This window comes from Phyllostomus discolor, chromosome 7 (assembly GCF_004126475.2).
Source record: "Phyllostomus discolor isolate MPI-MPIP mPhyDis1 chromosome 7, mPhyDis1.pri.v3, whole genome shotgun sequence".
NCBI classification, from domain to species: domain Eukaryota; kingdom Metazoa; phylum Chordata; class Mammalia; order Chiroptera; family Phyllostomidae; genus Phyllostomus; species Phyllostomus discolor.
Genome location: NC_040909.2, coordinates 60,720,916 through 60,740,892, shown reverse-complemented (window position 1 = coordinate 60,740,892; position 19,977 = coordinate 60,720,916). Strand labels below are relative to the sequence as shown.

Genomic DNA, 19,977 nt, shown 5'->3' with positions numbered 1-19,977 from the left:
TTATCCAAGCTGCATCTAATTTTCTTCACCATTTATTTTCTTTCATTGTCTGCCAATGGATTAGAAGACATGATTAGAATTCAGCACGAAAAAATAAAAACAACAACAAAGAGAAAAACAGTTCCACAAAAACATAAGCTTAAATAAGAACTACAACATTCAGAATTAAAATAACTTGTGATTTCAAAAAGTCTTTATCTTGCCTAATATAAACATGCTTGTTTGATTTTTATCAGCAATGCCCACTACAACAGAATTTAATTCCCATGCTGAATTGGAATAAGCAGAGACAAACCCAGTAGTTTCATTTACAGTGCTTAAAGTATATATTACAATATGTTTTAAATGCAGAACAGTACTTAAGCATTTGTAATAACTGTTGCAAAATGGCTGGCTTATTGCTGAAGTTTTTCTTTGTTCCCTTCTAGCTATTGTCAGGGAGTGAAAGAGAATAAAGAGAAGGCTTTTAAGTCTTTTTATGAATTTGTTAAAGATACAGGTTTTATTTCAAAGGAATGATACAGAAATTGACATGGACATATTTAATCAGCCATCACTGTAGGCTGGGTCTGTTAATGGTGTCAGTGATAGTAAGAAAATGGCTGAATGAAGAAAAAACTTAAAATTTGAAAGTGCTGTCAAAGTAATAGCCAGTGAGGCAAAGTAGCTGAGGTAGTGGTTGCAGTGACCTTAAGGGTAAGCATGAACCAAATCCTGTCTATGTCAGGGGTTGGCTGGCCCCTATGGGCCAAATCTGGCCCACCACTTGTTTTTGTAAATAAAGTTTTATTGCAACATAGATACACTTACTCCTTTACGTATGGTCTACAACTGCTTTCATGCTGCAACAGCAGAGCTGAGTAGCTGTGACAGAGACTGGCCCACAAAGCCTAAAATATTTCCTGACTATTCCTTAACAGAGGGAGCTTGCCAACACTTGCTGTAGGTCCATGGCCCCCTGAGCTTTTCCAGATGTCCCAGAAAGCCCTGAATGTGGTATGGTGAAACAGACCTGGGATTGAACTGTGACTACTTAATGAGACCCTAAACTCTCTGCCAGTCTATCTGTAAAATGGAGGTGATAAAACCTATCTTACAAACTTAATGTAAATACATGTGGATGCTGATTCACATGTATTCATTCTCTTCCTGGCCTCCCTGAAATCTTCATAGGTGTCTTGAAACCAAAGACTTCTTGAACTCCTCCTTCTCACGGCTGAGAGCCAACTTGCATAAGACAGTAATTTGGCCCCTCCTGGTGAGGTCTGTCTCAATTCCCAGCACTTTACTTCCTGAGCCCCAGGCTCCTAATGCTCTGGGTTCTATTCAGCATCTCAACTACACCAAATGCACCAACTTCTCTTCTACCCCTAGACCTTTGCCCGTGGTATTCTCCTGTAGATGACACCGGCCAGCAGTATCCATCTCGGCTGCAGATGCTGGTCGACACACGAGAAAAACATACACAGAGATAACCAGGTGCTGTGGGGGAAGAGGGACAGAAGGGCCAGTCTCTCCCTCGTGGGGAGCGCCTTTAGCCACCCTGTCTCCTGGAGGGTGTGCCATTTCCATCCCCAAGCAGATTTTTATTGAGAACACAGTCTTAGTTTGTGTATTTACAGTCTGGCAGAAAAGATCAAAAGAAGTACATGACTGACAAAGGTGCGGACAGAGCTCCTGCTGTGATTCTGGACAAAGTTTGTGGTCTTTAACATATGAAAAGACTACAGGTTCCAAAGGTTTCCTGCCTGTGCCTTTAAATTCCAAGTTAATAACATCCTCCAGCAAACAGATCTCACAGGATCTTGCATATTCTATGTCCCAGGCCTGATTACCCCGGGGGTCCACCTTTTCTGGTCTGGGCTGCACCACCCCTGCAATTCTGAGTTAACAGAGAAGACAAAGGCAGCCAGGAGACTTGGATTTCTCACAAGGACTCAGGCTTTGACAAAGCTGAGGGGGCAGGGGTTGATGTCCATCACCCCTTCATTTCCACAGCCCCTTCCCTCAGGGCATTCCCACGTGATCGCATCTGTCTTAGATTCATTCTCTTTCTTAGAGAATTGTTACCTGTCATTGACTGCCAATCATGCAAAAGGGAAGTCAGGCATTAGAACAGGTAGCATTCATGCCAGGGAAATAAGTTTTGTCTCCTAAGTGGCTCCTGGTCCAGAGGTCTTTCACTCAGCCTAAGTCACGGGGGTTACAGCTTTCTGAGACCAGGCAGGGCGGTCCTCAATATTCTCCTGTCTCAAGGTATTGATTCCTTGATCTTTTATTAATCTCCTTGGCCTCTTCCTGACTGTCCTTTAGGTTCTAGCTTAAATGTCACTCCCTACTACAGGCCCTCCCTGACCACCCAGTGTAAAATGGGTCCTGCCCTATGAGCTCAGAATCAGGCTTTCCTCCCTTTCACAGCTGTTATCACAGTTTGCAATTTTAGGTATAGATACAGAACTTTTGTTTCTATTTCTTAAAAATCATTCTTGCCACCTTAGTTGCTGACCACGCACAATGGTTAAAAAATGTCAGCACAGAGGAGGTCCACAAAAATATGTTTGGAATAAATGACTCCCTTTTCATTGAGCAATAAGGCAGTATTTGCATTTCATTGAAAGGAGTCCAGATAGTGTTAAGGAAAAAGAACTCAAGGACATGGACAATGGTGTGGTGATTGCAGAGGGAAGGAAGGTATAAGGAAACTAAATGGTAATAGAAAAAAATGCAATAGTGAAAAAAGTCTAAAAATAAAGAAAGAAATAAAAGAAAAAGAAAAAAAACAATATTTTATCCTGACAACAGCCTGGCTGCATGATTTGATGTGAGATGTTTTTGACTTCTCTGATACTCAGTTTTCTCACCTGTAAAATGGGATAGGTAATACCTACCTTACGTGTTTATGGACGAGCCATGGTAATGAAGGAGAAAACATAAGCACAGCACACATATAGGTCCTCACTAGGCCTGAATGTTATTTGACTGTAGGTAAAGCTGTAGCCCTAGTGATTCTTCAGCATTTCCCTGTTTCTTTTTCTGTAAAATAGGATAATAGTACTTATGTATGAAACTTGTTAACACATGTAAAATTATTAGAATACTGCCTACCACTTGCCAAATGCCTAGTAAACATTAGCTAGTGTTGTATTTGTGATTATTATCAAATCATATCTTTTCTTAGAGGTTATGAACACTTTCCCCAGAAAAATATTCATTCAAACAAAATTTTGTAAATAATTGCAAAAAATTCATAATTTCCCTGCAACTTATACCACTATCCTACATGCATGTGCTATTACCTTTTGCCATTATCTGGCTTTGAGGGCAAATCCTTAGACTAGTCATGGAACTTACCTAGAATTACCCCCTGCCTCCCAAAATTGTTTTGCGTGTGAATTTATTTGACTGGGGTTCCCTAATGTTCATCAGATACTGAAAATGATTATGTTCCCCCAAAATGGCTTTAGTCATGATTTTTATTGGATTGTTTATTTCAGGTTGAGAGGAGTTTGTTAAATACTAAAGTCTGTTACTGCTTTTCTTCTTTGCATTTCATTCTTTACTTTAAATTGTCTACTAAAATCTGTAGCTGGAGTACATATTTTGCAAAGCCAAACACACACAGATGTGTAAAAACCTGCATTTGGGCTGCCTGCCCACCTGCACAGCTGCATACAGCTGCCACCCACCTGGCTGGGGGTCTGTGATGTGCACAGTGCATCTGGCACTGCAGCAATCTCACTGGGTGATCTTTACTTTTGAGAAACAATAAATATCAGCCTTTGTGATTCCTGCCCAAGAATTTGGAAAAACCTCCTTGCCAAAGCACTTAGAGATCTTCTGGTCTCTAGGTACTTACATAGACCCAAGTGCAGACTTATTTTTAACATTCTCTTTGTTAAAAAAAAAAGACTATTAAAATCGTTATTGGTATTGTCATGGAATGGCAATTAGTAGTTGTGATAATGAATGGACCATGAGGCACACATTGAAAATCTGACATGCACTGTAAATGCTAAATAATAATGATAATGTCACAATGCTTTCATTTTCTAACTGTCTTAATTTCATTCTCAGTTTGAGATTGCAGATTACAGTAGTTAATTATAGAAATGGGCCTAGAGTGAAACTTAAATCAGATTTCCATTAAAGTGCAGACTGCAGCAAATTACTTTATAGTGGGTGAGAATGGAATCATCTCTTGTGCAGTAGGGTCTCCCTAACCCCCACCCCATGGTGATTTCCTCTTGGTGCTCTGTGGTACACAGCTTCCTGAGAACCTTGCTTCTTCAGCTAAGCCATCTGTGCACACAAGTCTTATTGCTCTTCTTGTAGAAATCCTGCTTTGTTGGTTTCACTCAAACTCTCCTCCTTCACTCTCCTGTTCTCCCTGCTTTTCTGTCTCTTTTGTATTTCCCTCTCTATGTCTCCTCTCTCCCTCCCTCCTTTTCTCCCTCTTTTCCTCCCTTACTGATTTCTTTCTTGCTCCCACTCATTCTCTCACTCCCACTGCCCTCACATGATAGCTCTGTATATCTCCTGTTCATCTCTTCTCTCCATCCCTCATCCCCTCTCCTTCCAGTCACTCCTCCCCTATCCCTCAAGGGAGGTTACTTTAAAGACTTCTCTGGAAAAAGAAGAAATAAGTGAAAAGAAGTACTCATCCTGGTTCCAGGCCCTGGCCCCTGCCACTCCACCTGGCCTGCAGCATCTCAGGTTACTTCTCATTCAGCCTGTAGTTCCTGATTGAACCAAGTTGGGTGACAGTCCTACCTTCATCTTGGCTGCTCTCTTCTACTCAAGTTCTTGCTCTTTCCTTCCCTTCATCTACTAGAACATCACCTCTTTAAGAAGCCTCTTGTCACAACAGCCTGCATCCCTAGCCCTGTCCTCATCGTGGCTCTGAGACATCTTTAGACCCAGGATTGTAACTGCTGGTTTCCTAGTCTGGCTCTCAAACTAGTCTTTGCATTCCTTGACAACAATGATACCTTATTTAACTCCTTGTCCCAAGTTCTTAACTCTGTGCGTGGTGCAAAGATGATTGCCAGTGAATATCTGTTGAAATTGATCTAATTCATTCATTCTTGAAACTCTTATTTATTAGATGATTACACTGTGTCATGGATTGCACTAGCTGCTGATGGAAACACTACATAGTCCTACTGGAGAGGAGCAGAAAGGTGACGCACACAGGAGTGTTGCATTTTAGGGGTGGGTGTAGGGCGAGAGGTGAGTAAACTACATTGGAGAACAACAGTCCACTTCTCAGCAAGTCTAACAAAGCCCATTATTACTCCATTGGAAGTAATAATGGAAGAGGGCTTTTCCTTAGGTTCAGCACCACTTGAAGTGGTTATCATATGAAGAGTATCTATTTTTAATGTCAGATGTTCATCAAACACCAGGAGATGCTGATATGTAAGAGACTTACAGGAACTGATACCACCTGAGGCGACACCAGATCCACAGCTCATATTTGACACTCCTTCCAGGATGCACCCACACTGAGTAGATTGAATCACAGAGCCATGTGCATCATGTACCTTCTTGCCCCCCTCTCCTCCCTGTATAGATGAATCATGTAAGCATGTTGTATGTCATACAGCTACTCCACAGAGCAATCATACCGTTTAAAACAGACTAACAGAGTAATCACTCTGAGGTGATGAGATGGGATGACATCACTGAGAAGCAATTGATATCTGAACTCAGCCTTGAAAACCTTGCCATTGGGAACATGGCGGAAGTGTTCATGTGCCAGTGTGAGCTTTACTGGAGAGTGTGGTTCTGCACAAACCTGAGTGAGCCTCGGCCATTCCTGGTCCTGAGTTCCTCTCTGGAACCTGTGGAGTCAGCGTTGCTCTTGAATGTTGCTTCTTTCATTATCCTGGCAAGTTCCTCTCCATCCCACAGCTATTTGGAAACAGCTGCTATAACAAGCCTCAGTGCTAACAGCATTTAAAAGCTGTTATTAGAAAGCAAGCTTCTGCTTACCAGTCAGCCTGCTGTGAATGGTAATGAGAGATTTCTTTTTAGGGCGTAGCCCCAATCTGTAATTGGTTTCAAAAATATTGCTCATTTATTTGCTTAAGTTGTTACCTATTTATTGAATGTCAATAAGTTCATTTTTCTATTTGAATTCAACATAGCTGCAATCCACTGAAAGGTTTTCTTAATTTTTACTTGCTGTCTAGGTAATCTGCCCACTTTTCATCATTGCTTGTTGAAATAAATGCATGTATATTGCAGCCACTATGGAAAACTATATGCAGACTCTTCAAAAAATTAAAAATAGAGCTGCCACATGTCTCAGCAATTCCAATTCTAGGTATTTATCCAAAGAAAACAAAAACACTAATTTGAAAAGATCTATGCACCACTCTGTTGATTGCTGCATTATTACAATAGCCAAGATATGGAAGGGACCCAAGTGTCTTATCAATACATGAATGGATGAAGACGATGAGGTATATATACATACAATGGAATATTATTCAGAAATAAAACGAATGAAATTTTGCCACCTGCAATAACATGGATTGATGTAGAGGGTATTATGATAAGTGAAATCAGTCAGAGAAAGACAAATGCCACATAACTTCACTTAAATATTGAGTCTTAAAAGCAACGACAATAAACAAACAAAACACAACAGTAATAGAGCCACAGATGCAGAGAACAACCTGATGGTTGCCAAAGGAGAGGAGGGTAGGAGGATGAAAATTTAAAATAAAAGAAGTAAATGTATGCATAAATATTAGTTAAGTACTTTACAGGCATGTACTAAATACTTCATATATACAGTATTATCCTCATTTAGTCCTTTCAACAAACTTAGGGACCAGGTACTATTATTACCATTGTATAGATGAAGAAACTGTGTGCAAGACAAGGTATGTACCTTGCCCATGTTCTGTGTACCTAGATCCCAGCTCTAACAGCTGGCATGAATGAAAAATAGATTGGTATTCCAGAGAGCTTTCTTTGAGCTTCACCACTGCTACATATTAACTTTGTGACCTTGGGACACATCATGTGAGTTCTCTGAATGTCTTTCTCAATTACAGAGGGCTCACCCTCCCTGTACTTTCTGAATGGCTTTCTAGCAAGGATCAAAATTTTAAAAAGGGTTCAGCCCTGACCAAGTGGCTCAGTTGGTTGGAGTGTAGTCCCATATACCAAAAGGTTGCAGGTTTGATTCCTGGTCAGAGCACGTATCTAGGTTGTGGGTTCAATCCCTGATTGGAGCATGTATGGGAGGCAACCAATTGATGTTTCTCTTTCTCTGCTTCTCTCCCTCATCCCCTCCCTCCCTCCCTCTCTAAAAATCAATAAACATACCCTTCAGTGAGGATTTTTTAAAACTGAGGGTTCATGTAATGGCAGTTTCTAAACTGTTAAGTGCTGAACAAATGTAAGGCACTCTTCTCATATGCTTTGTGTAATTAATTTAGCATATTGAAGTAATGGGATTTAAACTGGAAAGCAGCACACTCATATGTGTTTTGCAGTTAGTGCAACATAATTTCATTGTGATTCTATTGTTGGAATTTTGATGCCTCCAGCTTGATGAATAACCATTTTTCTGTGCCTGTTACCAATTAATCTAGGTAATGAATTCTCTTCATTATCTTGTTCTTCATGTTAATTATGTAGGATTTTCTTATACCTATTTATCAAATCAGGACAAGTAATATTTTTTGCCCACACACCTTTGAATATGGAATATGCACAAATGGGTTAACGTGATGGGTTTAAATTTATATTTCTAAAAAATTTCAATGTCTCGACTTTCCTTATATCCTAACTTATAGTATGAGCTTGTATATCTTTCTTTTGGGTACCTATATCATTTTTTATAAAAAAGAATGTTATCTAAGAAAATTAGGCTATCTCTTGATGTGGACCCTAGCTCATGGGGTCCACTACATTGTGGATGAGGCACGAGAAATTCACACAGACCACTGAGTCCTGTGGAGGAAAAGGGACAGCATGGCTTCTCTCTCAAGAGGAGAAAAAGCCTTGGCCCTTGCCTTGACTGGCCTTTCTTTTCTGGGCACATTACATGATGGTCCTCATTTACTATGCCCAGGTTAACTTTAGGTGGTTACCTTTTACAGAAAACAAAGGAGATGATGCCACTAATCACATCACAGAAGAAGGATATTTGTAAATGCAAAGGGAAAAGTGGTTGAACTGGTTACACTCATCCTTGGGAGGCTTAGCATAGATTTTAGGAAGTTACAGTAAGCACTTGCTGTCTCAATTCAGGGTGAGGGAGTTTTAGCAAAAGCAAGTCTCATAACAGTCTAGGTACAATGCAGGCATGATTCCCCACGGGAGAACCTATCCATGGGCATGGGTCCTGTGCATCTCCAAAGTGAGAGCTGGACCCACGCCACGCAGAATGGTCTCCTATAATCTCTGACTTTTGAGTGTATACCTCTAGTATATCAAAATGGTATTAAAGAAGCATGGAAAAGTTTCTAGCTTTGCCTGTCAGTACAAAACAATAAATAATAAGTTCCTAGTTTTGAAATATTCCACAAGGCACCATGACAGATAAAGTTAAGCATAAACCATGGGGAGAAAAGACATCAGTGCATGAAATTTTATATTATGCTACTCATAAAAGAACAGTTCCAGATAAGTACATAAGAAAAAGCAGAAGACAGTATACAGTAAATGAGTGGTGATTGAATTCACTTTGAGTTCAGAGAAGCAACTGATGGGATAATGCGGGTTAATATAATAAAGTATATAGATATTTATTAGTTTACTTCTAAATTTTAACTTTCTTAATATTTTCTAGGTCTTTTATATTTTATATTCTGTGTTAAAAAAGTCTTTTTTAATGGTCTCTATTGTTCAGGCAGTTATTATTGAGAATGTTGACTATCAGCATTTTGATGGGCACCTTCTGTTTTTGAGTTCAGGTTGAAGCCATCCTCGTCAATATTTTGGTGGAATTGTCAACTGTGCCATCATTGCCAATGGGATCACCAAAGCCTGCCGGGAGCTGGAACTTAGGGTGCCCCTGGTGGTTCGGCTTGAAGGTGAGTTACGGGTGATTTCCACAGTTCCATCGCCCCTTCTCCAAGGTCAGGTAACCAGAGTGTTCTGCTCTCACAGACTTCCTAACAAAGCATAAGGAAACACTGGATTAAATAAAATGAAATAAATACAGTATGGAAGTGATTCTTTGAGCATCTAACAGACTAATATAGATTGAAGCTCTCCAAGAATGGCACATGTTATGATTCTCTAAATTTTCTGAATTTATTCCAGAGTAGAACCCTTTTATTATGAATCATTTCATGAAATTAGTGTTTTGGAGGAAACACTCTGAGAAATGCTGCTCCAAGAATTTATTCATCAGGGAAGAACAATGATTCCCAAAACCCTGTGGTCTCAGCACTCCTTATGTGTTAAAACTGTGGAACCAGGAGAGGGAAGATGGCGACAGAGTAGGAGAGAACAGATTCCACATCCCCCTACACATGGGAGAAAAACCTAGCCTATCTACAGGGGAACAGAGCAAACAGCCAACAGTACCCCAGTATATGTGAAAATAAGAGACCAAAAATTGTATTGGACACTGTAAAACCAGACGGGTAAGAAGAGTGCTTCAGGACAATAAAGTCCCAGAGACCAGCTTGGGGACCAGGGCGCCTGCAGCCTCAGGCCCCGCCTCCCGCCCTGAGTCGGCCACAGAGTCCATGGTAGCAGTGGGCCTGCCACAAAGTCCTTGGGAGAGAGCCAGGTCAACTGCTTCCTCCCTCCCTGGCCAATCAAGGTTTAAACAGAACTGGGAGAGACCTGGTTGCTTGAAGCTGCAGAAAGGGGAAAAATGACAAAATGGCAAACACACAGGGGCTGTGATCATCCACGGAGTCTGTGGACACTGGCTTGGGAGAGGTGAGAGTCCCGAATTGATAGGCACTGACCCCGATAGTCACAGGTCTAGCTGGAGAATTGGTCTATATGGAGCCTCAGGCTTGAATAGGAGGAATTTCTCAAAAAGAAAAACTGTTTTGGGGAATTCTATTACAACAGCCAGTTGGCTTCCTCCCCACCCACCCGGGCAACAATCCCAAGGTTGTGCGGATGTTTGCCCAGAATGCCCTGCGCACTCCCATAGCATTGGGAAGAGCGTGCACCGAAACCCGAGGGACTGAAGCAGCCTGGCCGAGTGTGTGCATTCCCGCACCCCAGCCCACAGTGGTAACCATGGGGAAAGAGCACTCTCAGGAAGACCTGAATCCCTCACCAAGATACCAAGAAGAGGCATCAGGCTAGCTCTGGGGAGCGTGCACACAAGACTGGCTGAGTGCAGATCAGGGACAAAACCCATACCAGTCGCCCCTTACCCTGCTGCAGCCACCAAGACCAGAAAAACCGGTTTGGCCAGTTTGAAACCAACAAGAGGGTTTGGGGTTTTTTTTTGGTTTTGTTTTTGTTTTTGTTTTTTAAGTACTCTTTTATTTTTTAATTTTTATTATTGTTTTATCTTTCAGTACCTTTTTCCTCTCTTTCCTTATCTCTTGTTTTATACCTTCTTCCTTTCTTTCCAAGTTTATCTCTTCCTTCTCCCTTCTTCAGTTTTTTTTTTAAATTCCCACAAGAGAGACAAAAAACCCCTGGAACTATGAAAAGACCAGAGTTGGACCCAAAGAGGGGGCATCCCAACAGTTGAGACAGTGAGACACAATTCACTTTGCTGTTATAGAGAACCTGCAACTTATTGCATATTTGTATGTTACTTTTTTCATTATTCTTACACCTTTTATTTTAATAGTATTTTTGTATTCCTCTTCTTTCTGTATAGTCCTCTTTGCTTGGCTGATTATATTGTATCATTTGAAAGGTTTCCAATGTTCTGTCTTCCATAGTGTATTGCTAATTTACCCTCCTTAACTTCACTTGTGTTCCATTAGCACTACTCAAGGTCCTGTACTCCCTATTCTTGCTATCCAGATCACATAGATTCTGTCATGTGACTGTGGCTCTAATACTATTGTAAATAATATCTGTTCCATACAATTGTAAATACTTCACAGCACCCCTCCCGGATCTTAGCACACTTGAGAGCTTCCACTTCAGAGTTTACTGTAGTGGTTAACTCTATTCTCTCACATACTATACCTATTTATTCTCCTTTACTCTCACCCTGCCTCAGAATCTGACCTCCCACAACCTCACTGCTTTCTAGATCCAACTCACAATCCTTCCCTCCTCAACAAGAGTCTTATCTTCTTTCCAACCTTTCTAAAAGTATGTAGATGGGTAGAAGATCATGGTTAACACTATACATAGCCAAAGGATCTCCTATCTCTTCTCCACTGGCTGCTATTGTCAATATCATAGAATGCTCTCTTACTGTCTTAAACCATGTTGCCTTCCCCCTCCAACTAATCACAAAAAAGAGTAGGTAGAAGCAGTTAAAACCAGGATACCCACTGGAAGAGGACACCCAACAACATAGGAACCACCAACAGGTAACAGCAGGAGAAGGTGAAGGAGAAAGTAAAAACCACAAAAACCTCAATCCAGGACCTATCTGGAAATACAACTAAATAGTGGAGAAACTACCCAGTCCAAACAACTGAAGAGCAAGAGAGAATCCTCAAAACCTTGTACACACGGAAGAAACAGCTTCAACACAACGTGCCCGCCCCAGAACAATAAAATACAAGAGGTGGCGGACAGAGTGACCCTCACTTAAGCAGCTGGAGGGAAGGACCCGCCAAAGAAATACCCAACAACAATCAAAACCCAAAGACAAACACAGAGCCACTTAAATGACAGTGAGATTGGGAGATCAAGGACACTGCACCACCGAATCTCACTGGTATTCTACCACAGAAGTTCACACTATAAACTCAGGGAGCCAAAACAGATCAATATAAAAAGCTGAGGCTAACAAGAAGAGTCTCACGAACAAAGGGAAGGCAAAGAAACAATCCCCAAATGAAAGGAAAGGAGGAAGCCTCAGAAAGAATGCTAAATGAAATAGAGGCAACAGCTATCATATACTGACTTCAAAGCAAAACTTATCAGGAAGCTCAATAACCTCACAATAAGCTACCAGAAACTACAGGGAAACTACAATGAAATCACTGCAAGCGAGATCAAGATGAAAAAGGAAAAAGAAACTATCAACATGGGACAAGAAGAAATGAAGAATACAATTTCTGAACTGAAGAACAGAGTAGAAGGAATCAAAAGCTGGATTGATGATGTAGAAGACCGGATCAGCAAGCTAGAGAAAAAAAGTAGAAAAAAACACCCAGAAAGAGCAAGAAAAGGAAAAGAGGCTCAGAAAGAATGAAGAGGGATTAAGAGAAATGCAAGACAATATGAAACATAATAATATCCATATAATAGGGATGCCAGAAGGAGAAGAATAAGAAGACCAAGAGATTGAAAACCTACTTGCAAAAGTAAAAATGGGAAACTTCCCTAATTTGATGAGAGAAAAAGCCACACAGATTCAGGAAACACAGAGAGTCCCAATCAAGAAGAACCCAAAAAGGTCCACTTCAAGACACATCATAATTAAAATGGCAAAATTCCAAGATAAACAGAGAATATTAAAGGCAGCAAGGGAAAAACAGGAAGTAACATACAAGGGAGCCGCAATAAGGTTAGCAGCTGACTTCTCAATAGAAATTCTCCAAGCCAGAGGAGAATGGCAAGAAATATTCCAAGTAATGAGAACCAGAGGCCTGCAACCAAGGCTACTTTACCCAGCAAGACCCTCAATCAAGACAGAAGGACATCAGGAGCCTCACAGACAAATCAGGAGCCTCAATCAAGACAGAAGGACAAATCAGGAGCCTCAAAGAAGTCTAAAAGAATGTACCACAACCAAACCAGTTCTGCAAGAGATGCTAAAGAGACTGCTGTAAGGAAAGTAAGGAAGAAGAGAGAGAGAGAGAGAGAGAGAGAGAGAGGGAACACAGGTAGGAAAATGCTAATGAATGAATACATAATAATAATCATAAACATAAATGGATTGAATGCTCCTATCAAAAGATACAGAATAGCTGAATGGATAAGAAAGCATGACTCACACATATGCTGCCTATAAGAGACCCACTTCAGGACAAAAGAACCACACAGACTGAAAGTGAAGGTCTGGAAACAAATTTCCCAAGCAAACACACAGGAAAAAAAGCCAGGGTAGCAATACTCATATCAGCAAAATAGACTTCAAAACAAGGGTCATGAAAAGAGACCCAGAAGGACACTTCATAATACTCAAGGGAAGAATCCACCAAGAAGACATAAACTTTGTAAATATATATGCACCCAACATAGGAGCACCCAGATACATAAAGAAATTCTTAGAAGACTTCAAGAAAGATATTGATAGCAACACAATTATAGAAGGGGATTTTAACACCCCACTGTTAAAAATGGAAAGATCTTCCAAACAAAATATCAACAAAGATATTGTGGCATTAAAATATGCCCTAGATGAAGTGGACTTAACTTATATATATTGAGCCCTTCATCCTAAAGAAGCTAAATACACATTCTTTTCAAATGCACAGGGGACATTTTCAAAGATAGACCACATAGGACACAAAACAAGTCTCAACAAATTCAAGAACATTGAAATCATATCAACCATTTTCTCTGACCACAAGGGACTGAAACTAGAAATGAACCCCAAGAAAAAAAAACCCCAAGCCACTCAAAATCATGGAGATTGAATAGCATGCTATTTAACAATGAATGGGTCAAGAATGAAATTAGGGAAGAAATAAAAAAGTTTCCGGAAACAAAGGCAAATGAACTCACAACAAACCAAAACTTACGGGGCACAGCAAAGGCAAGCCTGAGAGGGAAGTTCATAGCAATACAGGCCTACCTAAAAATGAAAGAAACATTTCAAGCAACCTAACCCTGCACCTACAAGAACTGGAGGAACAAGAAAGACAACCTAGAGCAAGTAGAAGGAAGGAAATAACTGATTTCAGAGCAGAGTTAAATGACATAGAGACTAAAAGCACAAATCTAAGGATCAATGAATCCAGGAGGTGGTTCTTTGAAAAGAAAAACAAAATCGACAAGCTTTTAAGAAATTTCATCAAGAAAAAAGAGAAAAGACCCAAATAAACACAATCAGAAATGAAAGAGGAGAGATTACAACTGACACCACAGAAATACAAAGGATTGCAAGAAATTACTGAAAAGAACTGTATGCCAAGAAATTTGAAAACCTAGGTGAAATGGACAAATTCCTAGAAAAATATAATCTTCCAAAGCTCAATGAAGAAGAAGCAGAAAGCCTAAACAGACCAATGACAGCAGATGAAATTGAAGCAGTAATCAAAAAGCTTCTGACACACAAAAGCCCTGGCCCAGAAAGCTTCACAAGAAAATTCTACAAAGCATTTAAGGAAGAGCTAAGACCTATTCTTCTCAGACTATTCCAAAAACTTCAAGAAGATGGAAGACTCCAAACTATTTTTATGAAGGCAACATCATCCTGATCCCAAAACCAGATAAAGACACAACAAGGAAAGAAAACTTCAGGTCAATATCCCTGATGAACATACATGCTAAAATCCTGAACAAAATATTGGGAAATTGCATCCAGCAATATGCTAAAAAGACCATACACCGTGACCAAGTGGGATTCATTCCAGGGATGCAAGGATGGTTTAATATTTTCAAATCAGTAAATATAGTACATCACATAAACAAAAGCAAACACAAAAATCACATGATCATATCAATAGATGTGGAAAAAGCATTTGATAAGATGCAGCACCAATTTATGATAAAAACACTCAGCAAAGTGGAAATAGAGGGAGCATTCCTCAACATAATAAAGGCCATGTATAAGAGACCTAGAGCCAACATCATACTCAATGGGCAAAAACTAAAATCTTTTCCACTAGGATCAGGAACAAGACAAGGTTGTCCACTTTCACCACTTCTATGCAATATAGTACTGGAAGTTTTAGCCACAGTGATCAGACAAGAAAAAGAAATAAAAGGCATCCAAATTGGAAAGGAGGAAACAAAACTGTCACTGTTTGCAGATTACATGATAGCATATATAGAAAATCCTATAGACTCCACCAAAAACTGCTCGACCTAATAAATGAATTTGGCAAAACAGTGGGATACAAAGTCAATATCCAGAAATCAAAGGCATTTTTCTATACCAACAATGAAACAGCAGAAGCAGAGATCAAGAAAAAAATTCCATTCGATATATCAAAAAGAAAAATAAAATACCTAAGAGTTAACCTAACCTAGGAGGTAAAAGACCTGTATGCAGAAAACTACACAACACTGAAGAAAGAAATCAAGGAAGACACAAACAAATGGAAACATGTACCGTGCTCATGGATTGGAAGAATTAACATTATCAAAATGTCTGTATCAACCTAAAGTGATTTATAGATTCAATGCACTCCCTACTAAGGTACCCATGACATATTTCACAGACATAGAACAAACACTTCAAAAATTTATATGGAACCATCAACAACCCCAAATAGCTGCTGCAATTTTGAGAAAGAAGAACATAGTAGGAGGGATGACAACACTTGATACCAAACTTTATTACAAGGCCACTGTAATCAAAACAGCCTAGTACTGGCATCAAAATAGGCACTTGGACCAGTGGAACAGAACAGAGAGCCCCGAAATAAACGCAAGTCTCTATGGTCAATTAATATTTGACAAAAGGGGTCAGCAACATAAAATAGAGTACAAATAGCCTCTTCAAGAAATGGTGTTGGGAGAACTGGACAGCTACATGGACAAAAATGAAACTCGAGCACCAACTTACACCACACACAAAAATAAATTCAAGGTGGATAAAATATTTAAATATAAACTACATCACCATTAAAGTCCTAGAGGGGAACATAGCTAGGAAAATCTCAGATATTTTATGCAGCAACATTGTCACTGATATGTTCCCTAGAGCAAGGGGCATAAAAGAAAGAATAAACAAATGGGATCTCATCAAAATAAAAAGCTTCTGCATGGCTAAAGAAAACAGTATCAAAATAAAAAGAGAACCAACTGTATGGGAAAACTTATTTGCCAATGAGACCTCAGACAAGGGTTTAATCTCCAAAATATACAAAGAACTTATACGACTCCACTCTAAGAAGACAAGCAACCCAATTAAGAAATAGGCAAGGGACTTGAGCAGACACTCCAAGGTAGACATACAGAGGATCCAGAGACACATGAAAAGATGTTCAGTATTGCTAGCTATCCAAGAGATGCAAATTAAAACCACAATGAGATACCACTTCACATCAGTCAGAATGGCCATGATAAACAAAGCAACAAACAAGTGTTGGAAGAGGTTGTGGAGAAAAGGGGACCCTAGTGCACTGTTGGTGGGACTGCAGACTGGAACAACCATTATGGAAAGCAGTATGGAACTTCCTCAGAAAACTAAAAATGGATCTGCCTTTTGACCCAGCAATTCCACTGCTGGGACTATATCCTAAGAACCCTGAAACACCAATCCAATGAACCTTTGCACCCCAATGTTCACAGCAGCACAATTTACAATAGCCAAGTGTTGGAAGCAACCTAGATTCCCATCAGTAAATGAATAGGTCAAAAAACTATGGTACATTTACACAATGGAATTCTACGCAGCAGAATGAAAGAAGGAGCTCCTACCCTTTGCAACAGCATGGATGGAGCTAGAAAGCATTATGCTAAGTGAAATAAGCCAAGTGGTGAAAGACAAATACCATATGATCTCACCTTTAACAGGAACCTAAACAACAAAACAAAGAAACAAGCAAAATATAGTCAAAGACACTGAAATAGAGGACAGGCTGACAGTGACCAGAGAGGAGAGGGGAGGGAATTTTGGAGGAGAATGGGAAGGGTTTACAGGAACAAATATAAAGGACACATGGACAAAAACTAGGGGGGTTGGAAATGGGAGGGAGGTGGGGAGGGATGGGTGGGTAGGCTGGAATGGGAGTAAAGGACAGAGAAGTGTACTTGAACGATGATCAAAATAAAATAAAAAAAAAAAGGAAATATCACCTAAAAAAAATAAAAGGCAACTTTAAAAAGTTATTTTAGTTGTTGAAAAAAGAAAAAGACCTGTACCTAAGTGTTGAAATTTTGTAAAATAAATATTTTTTACTGTTCATTAAGGACATTCTTACTTGCAAGTGACAACACTTTATGACAAGTATGTGGTGGTGAAAACAGGGTGATGGTGGGGTTCTTGCCACTGCTTGCTTCCGTGGTTACATGCTAGCAGTCTCACCCACCATCACCTTTGCTTCCTTAGTGAAAATGAAGCCAATAGAATTTTATTGTCTTTATTATGATTATTTTATTATTATTACTACTACAAAAATAGTTTTTACATTAGGGACCATACTTTGAGAACCACTGAAGGAGAGAAGGAAAAACCGATACTCTAATGTGAGAACTATGCAACAGGCCTGTCAGCATCATCAAAACCATATTCGCCCTAGCCAGTGTGTTTCAGTTGGTTGGAGCATCATCCTCTAACTGAGATATTGAAGATTCAATTCTAAGTCAGGGCACATACCTAGTTTGCATGTTCAATACCCAGTCCAGGTGCCTACAACCCCTAGTCTGAGTTCATATGGGAAGCAACCAGTCAATGTTTCTTCCTTCCTCTCACCTTTCCTCTTTCTCTAACAAACAATGAAAAAATGTCCTCAGGTCAGCATTAAAAAAAACGCACTTCAGATTACAGTGATCAAGTAGGCCCCCTTGAGTAGATTTTATACAGTATTCTTAAGACAAAGCCATTTCCCCATGCTCTGTGTTGGTGCCATAATTTGTGAGAGACATTCTCAAGATAAAAACCAGGCATATTTTGACCCAGCAGCCGTACCTCTGCTCTGATAGGTCAAGGCTCCAGCACAGCTGCAGCCTCCTTTTCTCTATTTGCTTCTTTCTTTGTGTCTCTCTCTCCTCTCACTCTCCTTTCTCTCTGAGACTCTCTGCCTCACAAACTCAGTATCATGTAGACTTGATAGACATTATGATCACAAAAGAAAAATGAAAATAGCAGAAGCTCCAGTTGCACAGTTTAATGTGGACATTAAAATAGCTGAATGAATTAAATCTTATAAATGTAAATGTAACAACTGATTTCAATGAAAATAATTTAAATAGAAAGGAAATGATTGGCAAGGCTACAATAAAAAGAAAATTGATCAAGGAGTTAATGGTGAGTTCATCAGTGTAAGTGTAACTCTGAGTAAAATGTTTATGGCTGACTGTTTTCAGGGTCAAAGTGACCAGTGACCCTCAGATTCTACAAGTCAGCTCTTGTGTTCTTAAAGGAGAGCAGTTCTCCAAACTAGTGTCTGTCCCATGAAAATTACTCAAAGTGCATGCCATGATGTACCCCTTTTGTCCTGTGATCCTCCCTGTACCTGTGTGTCAACAGAGGTGCATAATTATTAGTTTTTGGTACATTCCTAGAAAAGAAAGTTACCTCACTTTTATTTTTCCCCAAAGATTAAAAAGGATCAGTTCTCTTTTTCACACTATGCTTAGTATTCCAGTGGGAGGAAATGATCCCTGTCATTTAACATATCCCTATCATGTGTATCTGGATAATAAATATGCTGAAACATGCAAAATGCCACATCCAAGATTACCTCCTTTAATAATCTCTGTTGGCTGTATCAGAGGTCTGCCCAATGTACCAGGAACTTTTGACATTTCTAAGTTTGTTAGACAATCAGATTTTCATCTTTTAAGTTAAAATTAAGTTAACTTTTAAGTTACGTTTAAGTACTTCCAAGGTTATGCCTATATAAATGTTAATAAGTGTTTACCCTCCTAGAATCTGCTTCTGTCTTAGGATCAGTGGCCTTTGGGGTTTCCCAGACAGCCACCAGCACAGCCTGTGAAGCCTTCAGAAGTACTGACACCTCACAGTGTCCACTGTGACATGGGGAATTGCTTGTAATGAGTGAAGATGAGACCAAAGAGGATACTGTCACCAAATTTATGTAGGCTAAAAACACCCATGGTGACCTTTGACACTACTCTTCTTTCATCATCATAGTACCTATCCTGTAATAAGCACCTAGTTTACTAAGGGAGGAGAAACAGGAGAGCTTTTGACATTTCTGGAATCCTAGCTGGTATTCTTTCTTCCTCTTGTGGGAATTAGCATCTTGTGTGATAAATGTTGTTAGATAAATACTGGCTCTCACACTCGGCGTAGTCATGCAAAGGACACACACACTGTGATTTCTGGGAAACAAGCAGCCCTATACCAAAATCCCAAAATTATATTGATTCTGCATAATAAAAAAGGGAAAGATAAAGAATTCTACTCCAACTCTACTCTTGACACTAATAGTTAATAAAATGCAGAAACTGGAGACAGTATTATCCATAACAGCCCTATAAAGGGAACTAAATAAAAACCAAGCAGGTGCTCTACATGCTAAGGGAATGCAGACTACTGTGAGGTGTGTGTCTCTCAAGCTGGGTACCTGCTGTAGCTCAACCCACTTTTATTGGCATTCCCCCCTTTTTAAGCTCCCTCAGTATTGACTACTATAATTAAAGTACATTTAGGTATATGACTTAGCAAAGAAATATTATAAAAGGAGACCTTCCAAGTCAAATGTGGAAATTACTAAGATTTGAATCTTGGAAAGAAAGAGAGAATTTAGCAGATGATCAGAAGAAGACATCAGATCCGTTCCATACATGGGCATTGGTGCTGGGACCCTAACATGACAGGCTGAAAGTCAGGACATGGTAGATCAATGGCTGTGCTGGAGAGAGAAATGATTTTGCAGCAACATTTCATGCCTAAAAGAACAGAGTGGGAATTTTAGGTTAGTAGCCAGAGTCCATGACATTAGAAGCTAAAACCCAGGCAGGACTGTCATATAGACGTGCAGAGAGAGAAAGAGGGGAGCAGGGGTTTTACATTGAATAGCCAGGAGAATGATG

At 39.8% G+C, this 19,977-nt stretch overlaps 1 protein-coding gene across 1 annotated transcript in view; it reads left to right on the top strand.

Annotated features, from left to right (window-relative positions):
• The window catches only part of SUCLG2 (succinate-CoA ligase GDP-forming subunit beta), a 274,915-nt gene that overhangs the window by 238,989 nt on the left and 15,949 nt on the right, over positions 1 to 19,977 (top strand). The window contains 2 exon segments of the mRNA XM_028518141.2: positions 8,937 to 8,955; positions 8,958 to 9,056. Of these exon segments, the coding sequence (XP_028373942.2) occupies positions 8,937 to 8,955; positions 8,958 to 9,056 (118 nt within the window).